This window comes from Panthera leo, chromosome B2 (genome assembly GCF_018350215.1).
Source record: "Panthera leo isolate Ple1 chromosome B2, P.leo_Ple1_pat1.1, whole genome shotgun sequence".
In the NCBI taxonomy this organism is placed as follows: domain Eukaryota; kingdom Metazoa; phylum Chordata; class Mammalia; order Carnivora; family Felidae; genus Panthera; species Panthera leo.
Genome location: NC_056683.1, coordinates 33,642,202 through 33,656,984, shown reverse-complemented (window position 1 = coordinate 33,656,984; position 14,783 = coordinate 33,642,202). Strand labels below are relative to the sequence as shown.

Below are 14,783 nucleotides of genomic sequence, written 5' to 3'. Positions count from 1 at the left end.
GAGGTCATATGGTTAGAAAGTGGCAGAGGCAGGATTCAAACTCAGGTCAGTCTGAATTCAGATGTCATGCTTGTACCCATTATGGTGGGACAGAATGGCGAGTGATGCTGGGGCTGTGAGCTGGTGTGGGGGGAACCCAAGGAAGCAGCCTCAAGGAGGGATGGCATCTAACTCTATCCCACCCCTAACTCAGCCACCTAGTGGGCACAACGGGTAAGATGGAGCTGCTGGGTTTTTTGCTGTGTAGAAGGCAGAGAGAAGGGAGGGGGCAGATGGTTGGGAACAGGTGAGGTGTTAGAAGGTGGGTGAGGGAGAAGGTGGGAGGAGAGAGCAGGAGAGGAGGACAGTGACAGGAACAAAGAAAGACAAAACCAACACGAAGGCTCCTGGGCCAGCTCTTGGGGACTCAGGTTTCCTGTCACCCAATGGGCCCAGTACCGAGACTGCAGGGGAACCCTGCTAATAGGCTAGAGTCCAGTCAGGCTGGGCCCAGTGGGCATGCGGTTAGTGGGAGCCCCAGCGGGTTAGCCCTTCCCCTAGCAAGCCAGTGAGAGCAAGCGGAGAGAGCAGACATATTTACCATTAGAAACGGCCTGAGGGGGGATGTGCTGCTCTAGCCGCCTTTCCCCTGTTTGACATTGTAAAAAAGCTGTTTAGATGCTGGGCAGGAGCCACTGTGGCCCACTGTGCCCCAGCCCCCTCCCCACCCTCCTCCTCCACCCTGTAGACCCAAACCACTAGCCCCAAATGATGAGCCCTGAGACTGCTATGCTTCATTCCCCAGCCTTGTCCTGCCTGGTATCCTCAAAGAAGCCAGGCTCCCACCAGGTGACTGATGGGAAACAGAGTCTCAGAGAGGGGCAGTCATGGGCCCAGTACCACACAGCATGCCAAAGGCAGAGCTGGGATGCAATCTCAAATCTTACAAGCTGCCAAATCCCAAAGGGGCCCACCCTTTCTGCTTAACTGTACTGCCCTCTCAGTCTCCCCACTAAATCTGAATGTCTTGGTGGCCCCAAACAATGATGTTTCCTCCTACCAGGGCTGGGGAGAAACATGAGATCAGGGCAAGGCAAAATAAGTAAGTTCTGTTGGAGAAGAGGGAGAGGAACTCGGGAAGGACATAGCCATGAACCCTAGGACCTCCTCCTTTGCTCTCTTCTGCCTCACTTGGCCATGGTCCAGAAGACAGAATGGGTCTTGCATTAGAGAAGAGCTCAAGCTTACAAGGGGGTATTTTCCAAATCAGCCATGCTCAGGACGATCTGAACAGGGGGACACCAGAGGGGGATCTGGCCCCACATTCATGGGTCCCGAGCTCTGTCCTGACACATGCAGCTTTTCTTTGGGGACTGCATGCAGTTTCTTTTGGGAGACTGTGGGGATGTGTGAGTGTGTCCAGGGGATGGTGGAGGGTTTAGGAAGCAGAAGATTTAGGCTTAGGAGGAAAAAGATGAAAGGAGCTGGAACAAACCAGCCAGGAGAAGGTGACAGGAGGACCTAAAAATGTTCTAGGGTCTTTGAAGAGTTAGTTCAGAGGGAAACGTGTAGCAGGAGAGGGTTTAATTAAAGAAGTTTAGAACTGTGTGTACAAGTCTCTGAAGCAGGTACTTGAAGGACCCCTTTAAAAAAAAAATTTTTTTTTAATGTTTGTTTATTCTTGAGAGTGACAGACAGACAGACAGAGACAGAGCATAAGTGGGGGAGGGGCAGAGTGAGAAAGGGAAACAGAATCTGAAGCAGGCTCCAGGCTCTGAGCTGTCAGCACAGAGCCCGATGCAGGGCTCAAACCCATGAACCGTGAGATCATGACCTGAGCTGAAGTCAGATGCTTAATCGACTGAGCCACCCAGGCGACCCTTTGAAAGACCCTTTTAGCAGCAGCATCTGCTCCCCTGTTCTCATGTCTGGGGGTTAAGGCAGTGCTGTCTGCAGAGATGGGCCGGGTCTCTGGAGTGAGATGGGGACAGTTTGGTTCTGAAGGTGAATATCATGTCTGTAACAAATACACAGAGTGACTGTGTTCACACCTCCTCACCCTCAGCATGTTGTAGCCCATGAGATGAATGGCATCTGTTGGTGCCCACAGACCAAACTTGCCCTTGCCTGGCTCAAGACACAGCCCTTCTCCCTGCCCAAACTCTTCTCTTTCACCTCCCACTTCTCCAAAGGGACACCCTGTCCCCGTTGTGTTTCTCAGCACTCTGTGAGCACACAGTAATCGGCCTTCACAAAAGACCTAAAGGCATAAGGCATTAGGAATTAAACATCAGGAACTAAGGAATTAAGCTCATTTCTGGTACCTGAAAGTATGTGAGGGAAGGCCTAGGAATTCAGGAAAAGGGATCCAGGTGTTAAGAAGGCCCCGGAGCAGGGCAATAGGAATGGAAGGATGGAGCTGGTGGGAAAGTGAAGGGCTACAGGCAGAGGTGAGAGAGTACCACTGAGATGTGGAGGAAACAGGAGGAAATGAGGGCTAGGGTAAGGGCAGTGGACAGGGGGACACAGCACAGGCAGGAAGAAGAAACCTGGAGTCAGGAAACCCCATTTGTCAGTTCCGGGATGGTTGTTCCAGGAGAGAACACTCCCTGCCACCCTCAGTTCCAGAGTGGGGACAGTGGGCTGTGACAGCTCCCATCTTACCACACTAGTCAACCAGGGCCTTTGGTCAGGCTTTCCCAGCTGCATTGCCCCAGCTCTCCTCCCCTTCTCGGGCACAGCCTTGGTCAACAAGCACCTCTGCTAATTAGTCCCAGTTTGACAACACTTTCTCCTGGATAAAGAGGATGGTGGGGCTCCAGGGGTGGGGCAGGAGAACTAATGGGTCAGGGAGGAGAAGAGGGTGAGCCCTGCGATCTCTCAGAGTCATCCCTCACTAGACCTGGCCTCGTCTGGGTCTTCAGTACACTCACCAGTCATTCTGTGCCCAGCACCTGGGTCCCATGCGTTCCCCCTCCCCTGGTTCCCAACCCCCACTCCCAGCACAGGTGGCCTTGAGTTCACCAGCCTCACCCACCGATGCATGTCTTCCCGTCGGTATGGAGCACAAACTTGACATGGCAGCCGCACCGGGGACCCTGCTCTGTGTCATCGCACGTGTGCTGGCAGCCACCATTACCATAGTTGCATGTCACTGTGCAGAGAGGGCAGGAGGCCTGTCAGCTTGCTTTTCCTTGGGTGCCACATATCTGAAGACTGACTCTCATATCTAGTTGCCTCTCCCATGCTCCCTTTTCCTCCCACCTCTTGCTGCTGAGTCCCTACACCCTTCCTCTTCGTTGCTTCTTCTCCCCAACGACCATCCCAATTATCTCACATTTACAGTCCCGTTGGTTCTTGGTGAGTTCGAAGCCAGGGCGGCATTCACAGGCAATACCCCCTTTGGGTGTCTCCCGGCAAATGTGAGCACAGCCATGGTTCTTGTTCATGCAATTCATTCCTTCTAAAAAGGAAGAGGAGGGAGGTGAGTGCTTTATATCCCTGAATGCCTAGTGGAAGAGGAACTAGTGGGGTAGCTGGGGCCTAGGAAATTGAGAGAATCCACTGGGGCTGCAACACAGACAGGAGACACCAGTCCCTGTCCTGCGCAGAGCTGGGTGCTAATGAGCCATTCTCAGTGATGTATAGGTATTGATACCCAGCCCTCCAAAACCCTGCACGAGCACCCTCTCCTGGAGACAACAAAAAAGTAGTGTCTAATAGTTACATATTAGTGGATTTAAGAAGGACCCAGAAAAATAAAAAACATCTCTTGGGGCATCTGGCTGGCCCACTCAGTGGAGCATGTGACTCTTGATCTTGGGGTTGTGAGTTAGAGCTCCGCATTGGGCTCTTTGCTGTCAGCATGGAGCCTGCTTCGGATCCTCTGTACCCCCTCTCTCTGTCCCTACCCCTCTTGTGTGTGCATTCTCTCTCTCTCTCTCCTTCTCTCCCTCTCCCCCTCCCTCCCTCTCAGAAATAAACATTTTAAACTGTTAAAAAAAAAAAAAAGAAAAAAACTTACGGGGTGCCTGGGTGGCTCAGTTGGTTAAGCATCCGACTTCAGCTCAGGTTATGATCTCATAGTTCATGGGTTCAAGCCCTATGTCGGGCTCTGTGCTCACAGTTCAGAGCCTGGAGCCTGCTTCAGAGTCTATGTCTCCCCCTCTCTTTGCCCCTCCCCCACTTGCACTCTGTCTGTCTGTCTCTCTCTCTCAAAAATAAACGAACATTAAAAAAAAAACTTTAAAAAACTCAAAAAAATAAAAGTAAAATCTTTAAAACAAACAAACATGATTTCTCCTCAAAGAGCTTTCAGTCCAACTGGGAAGAAGATAACAATGTGAGTGGGAAGAAATTGGTACAGATTTTTTACTATAGAAATTACTATAACATTTGCTTTAAAGTAAACTCTGTGCCCAATGTGGGGCTCCGACTCATGACCCGTGATCAAGAATCACATGCTCTACCAACTGAGCCAGCCAAGTACCCCTAATTACTATAAGATTTTATTCAACAAATATTTATTAAGCTCCCACTGCACGCAGAGCAGTGTATTAGGTTCCGGAGATACAAAGATAAATTAGACATAGTCCCTGCCCTCAGGGATGTCATAGTCAGGGTTGTGGGGGGGAGGCTGCATCACAGAAATAGACAATAGTATTCCACTATTCCTGCGTCACCCTCCCTATCCAATTCAAGGAATAAGGCATTGGTGAGCCCATCAGATAACAGCAGCTTAGAGCCCAGCCATCTATACTTAGGCACGACATCCACCTTGGGTCTGACACAGAGGATGCCCCATAGTAACCTCAATCCCACACTGATCCCAACCCCAGATGGATTCCCCCAGATTTTGCTCCAGCACAACATCTGTCTATGGAGCCCTTAGGATGTGATGGGTTGAGGGACAAGAGAAGAAGGAGCTAGTGGGGTTGAGAATAGAGGATGAGACCCAGGAGGTCCTGAGGGAAAGCTCCCCAGCAGGTAGAGAGAAGCCTGGGAGTGCAGGGATGGGACCTCTCAGGTCATGGGCTGACCTTCTGGCCGCTGGATGCAGGTGTGCTGGTTGTCGCTGAGGAAGAAGCCCTCCCGGCAGTGGCACTCATAGCTGCCCATCATGTTGACACAGCTCTGCTGACAGCCACCATTGCCCTCGGCACACTCGTCCACATCTGTGTAGGATAGGTGGTTGGTGAGGCCATGGGGTGCAGGCCGGCTCCAGAGTATGCCCTGAGACTTCAGCACCAAGGGCTGAAACAGTCTTAAGAATCTAGCACACACTTCCCGACTCTAATTCAGCACCCAGCCTCAGGCCAGCAAGTTCTCACCCACTCATCAGCTAATGTTTCACTGTTTTTGAAGAGGCCACCTAAAGACGGCAGAGCTGGGGAGCTAAACAGGTGGAGAGGGGACATTTAAACCTGGCTCACTTAGGTGAAGACTTGCCTCCCTTTCACTCACTTGTCAGAATTGGGTGTGAAGCCAGGGGAAATCAGGAAAGGAGCCAGGGTAAGAGACACAGAGGTGAAAATAAAGATGGAGACTGGTCAGGAAGAGAAATGGGCAGTTGGTGGCAGCCAGGGAATGAGAGAACCTGGGATCTGATTCTAAGCGCAGGCAGAACTATGGCCATGGTGCTGAGGTCTGAGGGGCAACAATGGGTAAAGGCAGCAAGCCTCAACTCCTCGCAGGGCAGGGACCATTTTTGTGGACAGGCTACGGCCCCATCCTTCCTCTCCTCCCTCCCCATGCCTGGGCTTGCTGCCATAGTCCCTAGCCTTTCTCCTATTTTGGTTTAACAAAACAGTCTGGTAGCTTGGCAAGGAGGGATGGGAGGAGAGCTGCCAGGCCACACCCTAATCACCACCCCAAATCACCACCCTCAGGTCCCAGAGCTAAGCTTATTTTGGGGCTCTCACTTGAATGCCTTGACTCCCTCTCTGTGCTACCTACTGCTCTCCCAAGTCCATAGCCCTTCTCTGTCTTCCTTGGCCCAGGAGGCATCAGGGAGATTGGTCTCCAAACAGAGGAGCTGGAATTAGAGCTCCTGAGGCCCTCAACTGCTCCTCTCTTCCCATCCTCTCTGCTGATCCCTGAAACCCTGTCCTTTCCCCCATCTGGCCAAGGGCAGAGGGGCACGGATCCAGCAGGTTCCTGCCTGAGAGGTATACTTTCCTTTGCCTTATTCCTGTCCCTTCCCCTTCTGTCACTATACCCCTGATTTCTCCCCATCCGTCTTCCACTGTGGCCCATCCTACATTCCATCCTTCCATATGCTCCCTTCTAATCCAACCTTATGACTTTGCTGCTCTAGCCGAGTTCTTTCCTCCAATTCTCAGTGGAGAAACAGACCTGGGGCATGGATGACTTAGGGTTCCCCTAAAAGCCAAAGGAAGAGTTGAGGCTTTGAACCCCAACCCTGGGGTTAGGGTTAGGTAGACCTCTGCTCCCTCTGACCTTTCCATACCTACTCATTCTCTTATCCCTCTGGCTAGTTTCCCCCCAAACACAGGGAAATAAGACTTGGTGAGAATCAGGGGCCTAGAAAGGTCAAAGGCAACCAATCACCAGAAGCTAATGTTTCCGGTCCTGCAGGAAACTCTCTGTCCTGGTCAAAGTGTCACAGCTTCTCTTTCCAAAGGAGTCCCCAAAGAGGTCCTCACAAATAACTGGGCGGAAAAGTGAGGTCCTTCCCTGTAGCTGCAGTGGTGGGAGAGGTGGCCAGGGCTGGGGGGGAAGGGCCCAGCAGGAATCAGGATGTAAAGGCCCGGGTTGGGAGTAGAAGCATGTAAGCCTGGTCCAAAGATGGAATGTGACTGGGTTTAGAGGCAGCTCTGTAGCAAGGAGGCTCTCAGACTAATAGAACGTCAGATAATTCACTGGTTTGGTCAGTTGGGGAAGCAGCCTAGCTGCTTTTCTGGGCATCATTCCTCTTACTTCTCTTCCTTTCCTGGTCTTCTAGTCTTCCAGCCTCCTATTTTTGTTCTGACAGCAGAGAGGAAGAATTTGGAAAAGGACCCCTGGCTTCACATCTCAATTCCTGTTCTGCTATGGGCTTCAGTTTTTCTGCTTGGGGAAGAATCTGACATGGTCCCAGTAATTTTCCAAAAAGATGTGAGACCAAAGTTGAGTTTAGTGCCCTAGAGATTCTCCTATCTCTGCTCCAGCCCATGGGACAAAGATCAGCTGAGATTGAGGCCTAAGAAGTGAGGAGAGGGTGAACTTGGGAGATTGCAGGATGAGCTGGGAGAAAACCAGCCTTAAGGGCCAGAGGCTTCCCAGGGCCAGGGAAGAAGCATCATCATCATCACCATCATCACCATCATCATCAACAACAACATTCCTCCCATGTATCGAACATCTACTCTGCTAAGGATTGTACAGGGCTCTTTATACATGTTGTCTCATGGTGATTCATGCAACAGCCTTTGAGTGGGATATTACCATCCTCATTTTAGAGATGAGGAAACTGAGGTTCCCAGAGATTTAGTTGATTTGCCTAAGGCCCCACAGATAGTAAGCAGGAGAGCAAGGATCTGGTGCAGCCAAATTACCTTCCACCATGCTCTGCTCTATATGGCTAAACCCACTATTGTCATCTTCTGACCCTTGCCCTGGGAGCACTTGCTAGCACCATCTCCTCTGCTGTTTTTCATCCAGCAGCAGGATTATTTCATCCTCAGTGCCCCGTCTCAAAGGGGAGACTGACCTTGTTCTCTATTTTGTGAGAATGCCACTTTCTGATCACCTTCCTCTTCTTGCCTGGGAACTGGGAAGTGCTGAAAACACCTCCTCCCCCACAAGACAGCCCCTGCCCACACCTCCTCTCCCTTGCTCACCCAGACAGTTGTGTCCATCATGTGCCAGGTGGAATCCATCATAGCAGGTGCATCGGTAATTTCCAGGGATGTTGACACAGTCATGCACACAACCTGCATTATCTTCTCGTTCACACTCATCCACATCTGTGAGCAAAGAGGATCTGAGGCAGCTGGACATGCCTCCCACTGTCCACCCCTGTGTTCAGCTTCGTGGTGGTTATGTATGTGTGTGTGTGTATAACCTTCTCTGTGTGTGTTTACATAATTACTTTCATAGCCTGCAAACCATTTTGCATTTTACTATTTTTTATCTAAACTTAAGTCTTAAACATTTTCACATCTCCCCCAGTCTTTCTAATTACCACTGTACATGGTTGCAGAATATTCCACTGTGTTGCCAAATCATAATTCATTAATCTATTCTCTATTGTTAGATCCCTTCCATTTATTTTACTATGGTAAATAATGCATTAAAGGACATCTCCTGTGTGTTATTTTCTTTGAATTTCCCTTGAGTAGGTTCCCAAGAATAAAATTTCTGGGTCAAAGGGCATAAATACTTTTTAAATTTCCTGCTGGTGTGACAAAATCACTTTTCAATTCATAGTGTCACCAAGAATTAACGAGTGTACCTTGTCCGCTAAAGTGTTACCAACACTGAAGGTCGTAAATTTAAAATAACATCTCAAGACTGCTTTAATTTGCATTGCTTTAATTATGAGGGGGGAAGAATGTGTTTGTTTATGGTATGAAATTCCCTTGGGGTAAACTGTTCTCATCCTGTGGGTATGGTGTAAGGGTCTAAAGATGGAGGTTCCAATGTCAGGGAGCCTCAGGCCTCAGTCCTGTGATCCTGATCCCCCCCCACCCCCACCCCGCCCCCGGCCAAGCTGTGAGACCGTGAACTATTCCCAGCAGAACCTCAGCTAGGCTATATGGTGCCTTTGAGCAAATGAGAAAATGGTGCCCTCTCTGGGAAAAAAGTAGCTGGCCACCACTCCCAAGCCCCTTCTCCATGCCTGCAGGGACTGCAGGCCTTACTGTCCTGCACAGTGTGGCTAACTCTGGGCAGTGGCACCCATTTCCACACTCAAGCAGGCCCCCCCTCCTCCAGGCACCCTCCCCGCCTCACCTTTGCAGTGTTTACCATCCCCTGTGTAGCCAGACTTGCAGATGCACTTGTACGACCGTGGGGTGTTCTGGCAGATAGCATCAATGTGGCAGTTGTCGGTCCCCTCCACACATTCGTCCACATCTGGCAGGGGCAGAGAAGGCATTTGAGACCCTCTGTCAGTGCATTCCAAGGGGTGTCTTGAAGGTGGTTCCCTAAGGGCAAAATCCCTTCTCCTCTAATGTAGAGACCGTGACCCCTCCAGAAGCAGGTGCTCTTCCACACCCTTCTGATTTCAGAGTGGGCTGACTCTGTAATTTCAGGAATTCAGAAAGAGCCCCCACTCCCCTCAGAAATACTTAATCCACAATGACAGCTAAAATTCCATCATTTGAAACACTTCTCTTTGATTGAAAAACAAACAAAAAACCCTTGGACTGGGTAGCACACTTACCTTGACTAGAAATGTTCAACTTAGCATGAATTAGTTTACCTCACTTCGGAGCAGGCTTAGAGGGAGGGGGAAGAGAAGAGGCATGGGGACAGTGGCCTCTGGAAAAGTGGCAGGGTCCAGCGGCCCTTGGTAATTGAGGGAAGAAGAAAGGAAGGAGAAGGGGCCACCTGAGAAATCCTCATCTGCCTCACAATTCTGCTTGAGACCAGGCCTGCTCCCACTTGCCCATCGTTGTGCGAAGAATCTTGAGAGGAAAGAAGTTCCATCCTGGAAGATTTCCCTCAGACCCTGTGCTGTCAACAGCAGAGGGACTGGGACCTGGCAGGGGCTGGTATCAGCAATCTGAAGCCTGATAAGTGGAGCCCTTGTGGCTGTCCAGTTGACTCAGGCTCATTAGTCTCCCTCCCTGAACTCTTCCCTCTAACCCAAGGTGTTCCTCTTGCTCCTGGCTCTCACTCTGGCACAAGGTGCTACTCTATTCACAGAGCTATATTCAAGGAAGAAGCCAGCCAAGATCTAGCAAAAAAGAGGATGGTTCTGAAAGGACCTAGGAAAGAGAATCATTGATCGTCTTTGCGCAAAAGATTCCAACTTCTGAGGCAATATTTTGGTGTACATAAAGCTGAGCTAAAATATGGCTAAATGTTGCATTCAGTTGACAATGTTTTATAGGGTGTTTTTATGAAAGGTACTATACTGAAGGCCATGGAGGCTCAGCAGTGACTCGGCCCAGCCAAAAGGAGAGACAAATAAGTAATATGAAGCAGGGTGTGGTTGAGTGCCCCAAAGACATTAGAGAAAAGAGGAGGGGGTCCTCAACCCTGGCTACACATCATCAGAGTTAACTCCCTAGGAGATGCCCAGCACCATCCCCAGAGGTTCTGGTCAACTAGCCCTCAGTATTTTTCTAAAGCTCCCCAGGTGAGTCCAATGTGCAGCCAGGCCTGACCACCTCTGTTAAAAGGAAGATCAGAGGAGGAAGAGATTACTTCTAGCTATGAACTGGGAAACCCAAGTGTATAAGTAGCAATGTGCGAATAAAGAAATGGGATTTGAAATCAAGACAGTGCATGGGGTGCCTGAGTGGCTCAGTTGGTTAAGCATCCTACTTCGGCTCAGGTCATGATCTGATGGTTTGTGGGTTGGAGCCCTGTGTTGGGCTCTGTGCTGACAGCTCAGAGCCTAGACCCTGCTTCAGATTCTGTGTCTTCCTCTCTCTCTCTGCTCTCCCCCACTCGTGCTCTGTCTCTGTTTCTTAAAAGTGAGTAAATGTAAAAAAAATTTTTTTTAAAGAAATCAAGACAGTGTAGAATTGCCTGGCTTTTGTTAAAATGCAGATTCTCAGGCCTTATCGCCAAGCTATGGAATCCAAATCCTTAAGGTGCTTGATTTATTTTTACTGAACCTGAGTGAGTGAGTGAACCAGTAACTGCTCTCAATTTATAGACACCCATGAGCCCTAGCTTGAAACAGTTAATTGTCTTCTGTTTTCGTATTTCAAGAAGTACTTCAGGGGCAAGGACTGAGGCTTCCTGAGGCTAAGAAGAGAACTGGAATTTGGAAGAGTGCCCCCAAACACCCTGCCTCAAATCTTCTGAGCTTCTATTCAGCTCTGCAATCTACCTTCCAACTCTCTTCGACTGCTCTGCAGTCAGCCGTGCTGGGTGATTCTAACTGCCGTAACTCACACTCTTCACCTCATTCAGGCTCTGTAGTCACGGTGTCTGCCAACTGGCCCACCCTGGGAACTCATTCCAAAGTGAAAGAACAGAGAAGGGGGGCATGAAGACTAGTTCATAAGAGAGGGCAAGAAGGAGCTCTGTAGAAAGTAAGAGCCTGCATGGAGTATCAGTTGGTTCAACTGATGGAGAATAAATGGTACTAAGAAATGTACTCTCATAAATAGAGCCTAAGCTCTGGAACCAGTCAATCTCAGATTCAAATCCAGCTCTACCTCTCTAGGGAGGCTTTTCTGATTCTCTTATTTCTTTCTCTTCAAAATGGGGATAATACTGCTCATGAGAGTCTGCGAATAGTTGATAAGCTAATTTGTGTAAAGTACCTAATAACATGGCTGGTAAATAATATGTTCCCAATGTAGAGAAGCTGGTTCTGACAACAGGTACCCTAGGACTGTGCTGTCTATATGATGGTAGCCATGAGGCACATATGGCTATTTAAATTTAAATTAAAATTCTGTTTATCAGTTGCATTAGGCCAAATGCTCAATAGCCATATGTGGCTAGTGGCCGCCATCAGTGGACAGCACTTCCAACATCACAGGAAGTCCTATTGGAGCACTGCTCTCAGAATTAAGAAGGGGTACTCTTAGGCCCGGGGGGATCAAAAAACTTCCTGAGAAGTGGGATTCAAGTAGAGTTTTGGAGGTTGGATAAACATTTGACAGTCAGAAGAAAGAGGAGATTTCAAATGTGGCTAAATGTACGAAGAAAGACAAGGCACCCAGAGGTCCTGTCCTTATTGTCTGTCCCCGCATTTATACACACCCTCCATGGTAGGGAAAGTTTGGTGTGTTGTTTTTTTTTTTAACTAATTCCAATGTTTGAATGGCCTAAGGCTTGGTTTATATATTCTTATTGGGTCCCTGGAGGAGGCGGGACTGGATGATTGATCACCCCCTCTTTGTGGTGACCCTTGTAAGTCTTCGAGGCTGGCATGGGGCACTGGACAATCCCAGTGGCTAATAATCATCCTGTCTGTCCTGCTTTGAGCCGTCTTCTGTTCTTGCCATCTCTTCCCCAGCAGCCAGCAGGGCAGTTTGGAACCCCATCTAGAAGCTCTCCCTCTGGGGCCATCTCAGAGGTACATGCCTATCTCTGAATCCCTGGGTGCTTCGCTGGAGTCTGCACCAGGCTCTCTGGGCTCTCAGTTCTTTCCTTTGCCTCCTGTTCCCTGCTAACTAGTACCAGAGTGCCCCCGGTGCTGATGGCAGCAAACCCAGGCTTCCTGGTAATGCCTTTAGACTCTTCCAGCACCTGGGCTTCTCCCACCATCCTACCCACAACCTCATCTCCCTGCTCAGAGTGCTTCTCCTTCTCCAGCAAAGAGTCTCTGCTCTGGAAGACTTTATCTCCTACCTACTCCCCCTACAACATCTAAGCCTTCTGCCCCTGTCCAAGCATTCACACACATCTCCTTCTTCACATTGGATATGCAGTCCTCCCTTTTCTAGCCATTCTGTTCCCAGCTTCCCAAATCTGGCTCAAAGTGGTCTTCCCCAAAGCCCTTCCTGGTAAGCCCTATTCCTAAAGAGTTTCAGGTCCCAGAGGACTCCGTTTGCCTCGGCTCACTTGCTGCCATTGCTAAGTTGCTCTGCTAATGCTGAATGCCGTCTCGTCTGGCATGTTCAACTTTCCTCACTTGGCTGGTTATTCACTGAGGACAGGACCCTTCAACCATTTGAATGGAATCTTTCGAAGCAGTTCAGGCCTAAAATAGAGCTCTGAAATAGGGCCCCAAATTATATCCAGTGTCTCCTCCTTTTGCCAGTCCATTCTTTCAGAGCTCCCTTCACCACATCTGCCCACCCACGATTTGTCCATGCAGGGATCCCTTCAATACCCATGGGAATAGTCTCATTTCAGCTCTGAGGGTGCAAGTATTTTCTACCGACCTGACAAACAGTTGATGCTAGTTGGACATGGATTGGTTTAGACTGGTGATTCCTGACCCTGGCTACACACTGGGATTCCCTGGGGGCCTTTTTAAAAATATGGATATCTAGGCACTCTTCTAGACCAGCTGCATCTGGATTTCCAGGGTGAGGCTGGGCTGCTGTCCGTCTTCCTTTCCCAACTCAGATAATGTGAATAGATCATTTGCCTGACCTGGGAAGACACTGGGGGCAGCAAGATGACAGAGTGTTTGAGAAAAGGGTTTCTGGAGTGATACTGTGTCAGTTCAAATGCCAGTTCTACCAGTGTCTGTGTGGTCCTGGGCCAGCTTCTGAACTTCCCTGCTCCTTTCTCTGTAAATGGGAATTATAATGATAGTGCCTCCTCATGGGGCTGCCATGAACATCAAATTAGTTAATACTAATCAAGTATTTAGCGCTGCAGCACAGGCATATAGTAAGTGCTCAAAAAGGTCCGCCATTTTTATTCCTTCTCTCCAACTTTCTCTTCAGTATCATTTCTGAACCCATCTCTACTCCTCCCTTCCCCTTATCGAAGCCCCATTTCAGGCCTGGTGTGGGGAAATGCAGCACCGAGAGAGCATGTGATGGTACAGGGAACTTTGGAGCGACACAGCCTTGAAGGTACCTTCTCCACCACCTGCCCCACCCATGCTGGAAGCTGCCCAAGATGGAGGATGAAGTATATAAGAGGCCAGTTTTAACCAAAAAGCTGCTCTCCACAATCCTTTGTGATTGCTATCCATTTGTGCTTTTACCACCACCCCAGGTATGGGGCTGGATCAAAAGCTGAATTGGGGGAGAGTGGCAGCTGCAGAGATACTACAGATAAGACCTCCCTGCCTCACCCTCTCCTGGCATGAATGCATGGGTCTGTAACTGCAACAGCTTTCCCCAGCACCATCTGACATTTCTTCTGGATTTGCTTCAGCACCTAGCAGAAGGCTCCATAAACTCTGCTCAATATGGGGAGGACGGGTGGGATATGGGGTGGCGTACAAAGGAGGAGAGGGCAGACCAGAAAGGGTGGATTATTTGAACATAGGCAATCCTAAGATTCTCTTCTGAGGATGGGGAGTATATCCCAAAAGGAAAGCAGGAGGACCCTCAAGGAAACACTTCATCTACTTCAAAATTTGGCCCAAGTCCAGCTCAAGAATAACAACAAATGGAAATGAGCAGAATGCAGGCTGCAGATAAGCAGACACCCCTAGGGAAAACCTACCCACCTTTACATTACTACAGTAGTTACCCTACCATTCACAGCAGCTGGAGGTAGTGTGGGCAGATTGGCTGGGCCCAGTGAGAAGGTCCAAAGCAGCCTGCCTGGGGTCCTAATGTGCCCACCTGACTGACATCCTTCTTGCCCAGGCCAGGTTGGCCCAGGGTATTTGGGCTTAGTGCAGGCTCTCTGATCTCCTGACCAATCACTTGTGATACCCTTGCATGCTGCCTTGTACCATTATTTAACTTTTATTTAGTTCACATGTATTACCTTCCTCCTGAAGCCTTCCTGAGGCTGTGGCTTCCGAATCTTTGAAAGCCACATGGCTGCTAGAAGGGAGTTGAACATATTCATTCAGCCACTCAACAAATAATTATTGGGCATTTGCAACATGCCAAACACTGTGCCAGGAGCTGGGCATCCAGCTGTGAACAAGACAGAGTAATATACTTGAGGCATTCAGTAAATATTTGTAAAACAGATGGGTGGATGTATCGGCGGATAGATGGATGGATTGGTGGATAAGTGGATGAGGT

The 14,783-nt window shown here is 49.3% G+C and overlaps 1 protein-coding gene and 1 long non-coding RNA gene across 6 annotated transcripts in view; one reads left to right on the top strand and one right to left on the bottom strand.

Annotated features, from left to right (window-relative positions):
* Positions 1-14,783, top strand: part of LOC122219812 — a 48,253-nt gene that overhangs the window by 22,070 nt on the left and 11,400 nt on the right. The gene's annotated exons all lie outside the window — the stretch shown is intronic.
* The window catches only part of SCUBE3 (signal peptide, CUB domain and EGF like domain containing 3), a 33,907-nt gene that overhangs the window by 11,879 nt on the left and 7,245 nt on the right, over positions 1-14,783 (bottom strand). For 4 of the 5 annotated variants that reach the window (XM_042938525.1, XM_042938528.1, XM_042938526.1 and 1 more), the window contains exons 2-6: positions 8,935-9,057; positions 7,821-7,946; positions 5,019-5,153; positions 3,317-3,442; positions 3,017-3,133 (exon numbers count right to left, since the gene is read on the bottom strand). In XM_042938525.1, coding sequence (XP_042794459.1) covers positions 3,017-3,133; positions 3,317-3,442; positions 5,019-5,153; positions 7,821-7,946; positions 8,935-9,057 — 627 coding nt within the window. Of the gene's footprint in view, positions 1-580; positions 629-3,016; positions 3,134-3,316; positions 3,443-5,018; positions 5,154-7,820; positions 7,947-8,934; positions 9,058-14,783 lie in introns of all 5 variants that reach the window. The other variant, XM_042938530.1, reaches the window with a different exon arrangement.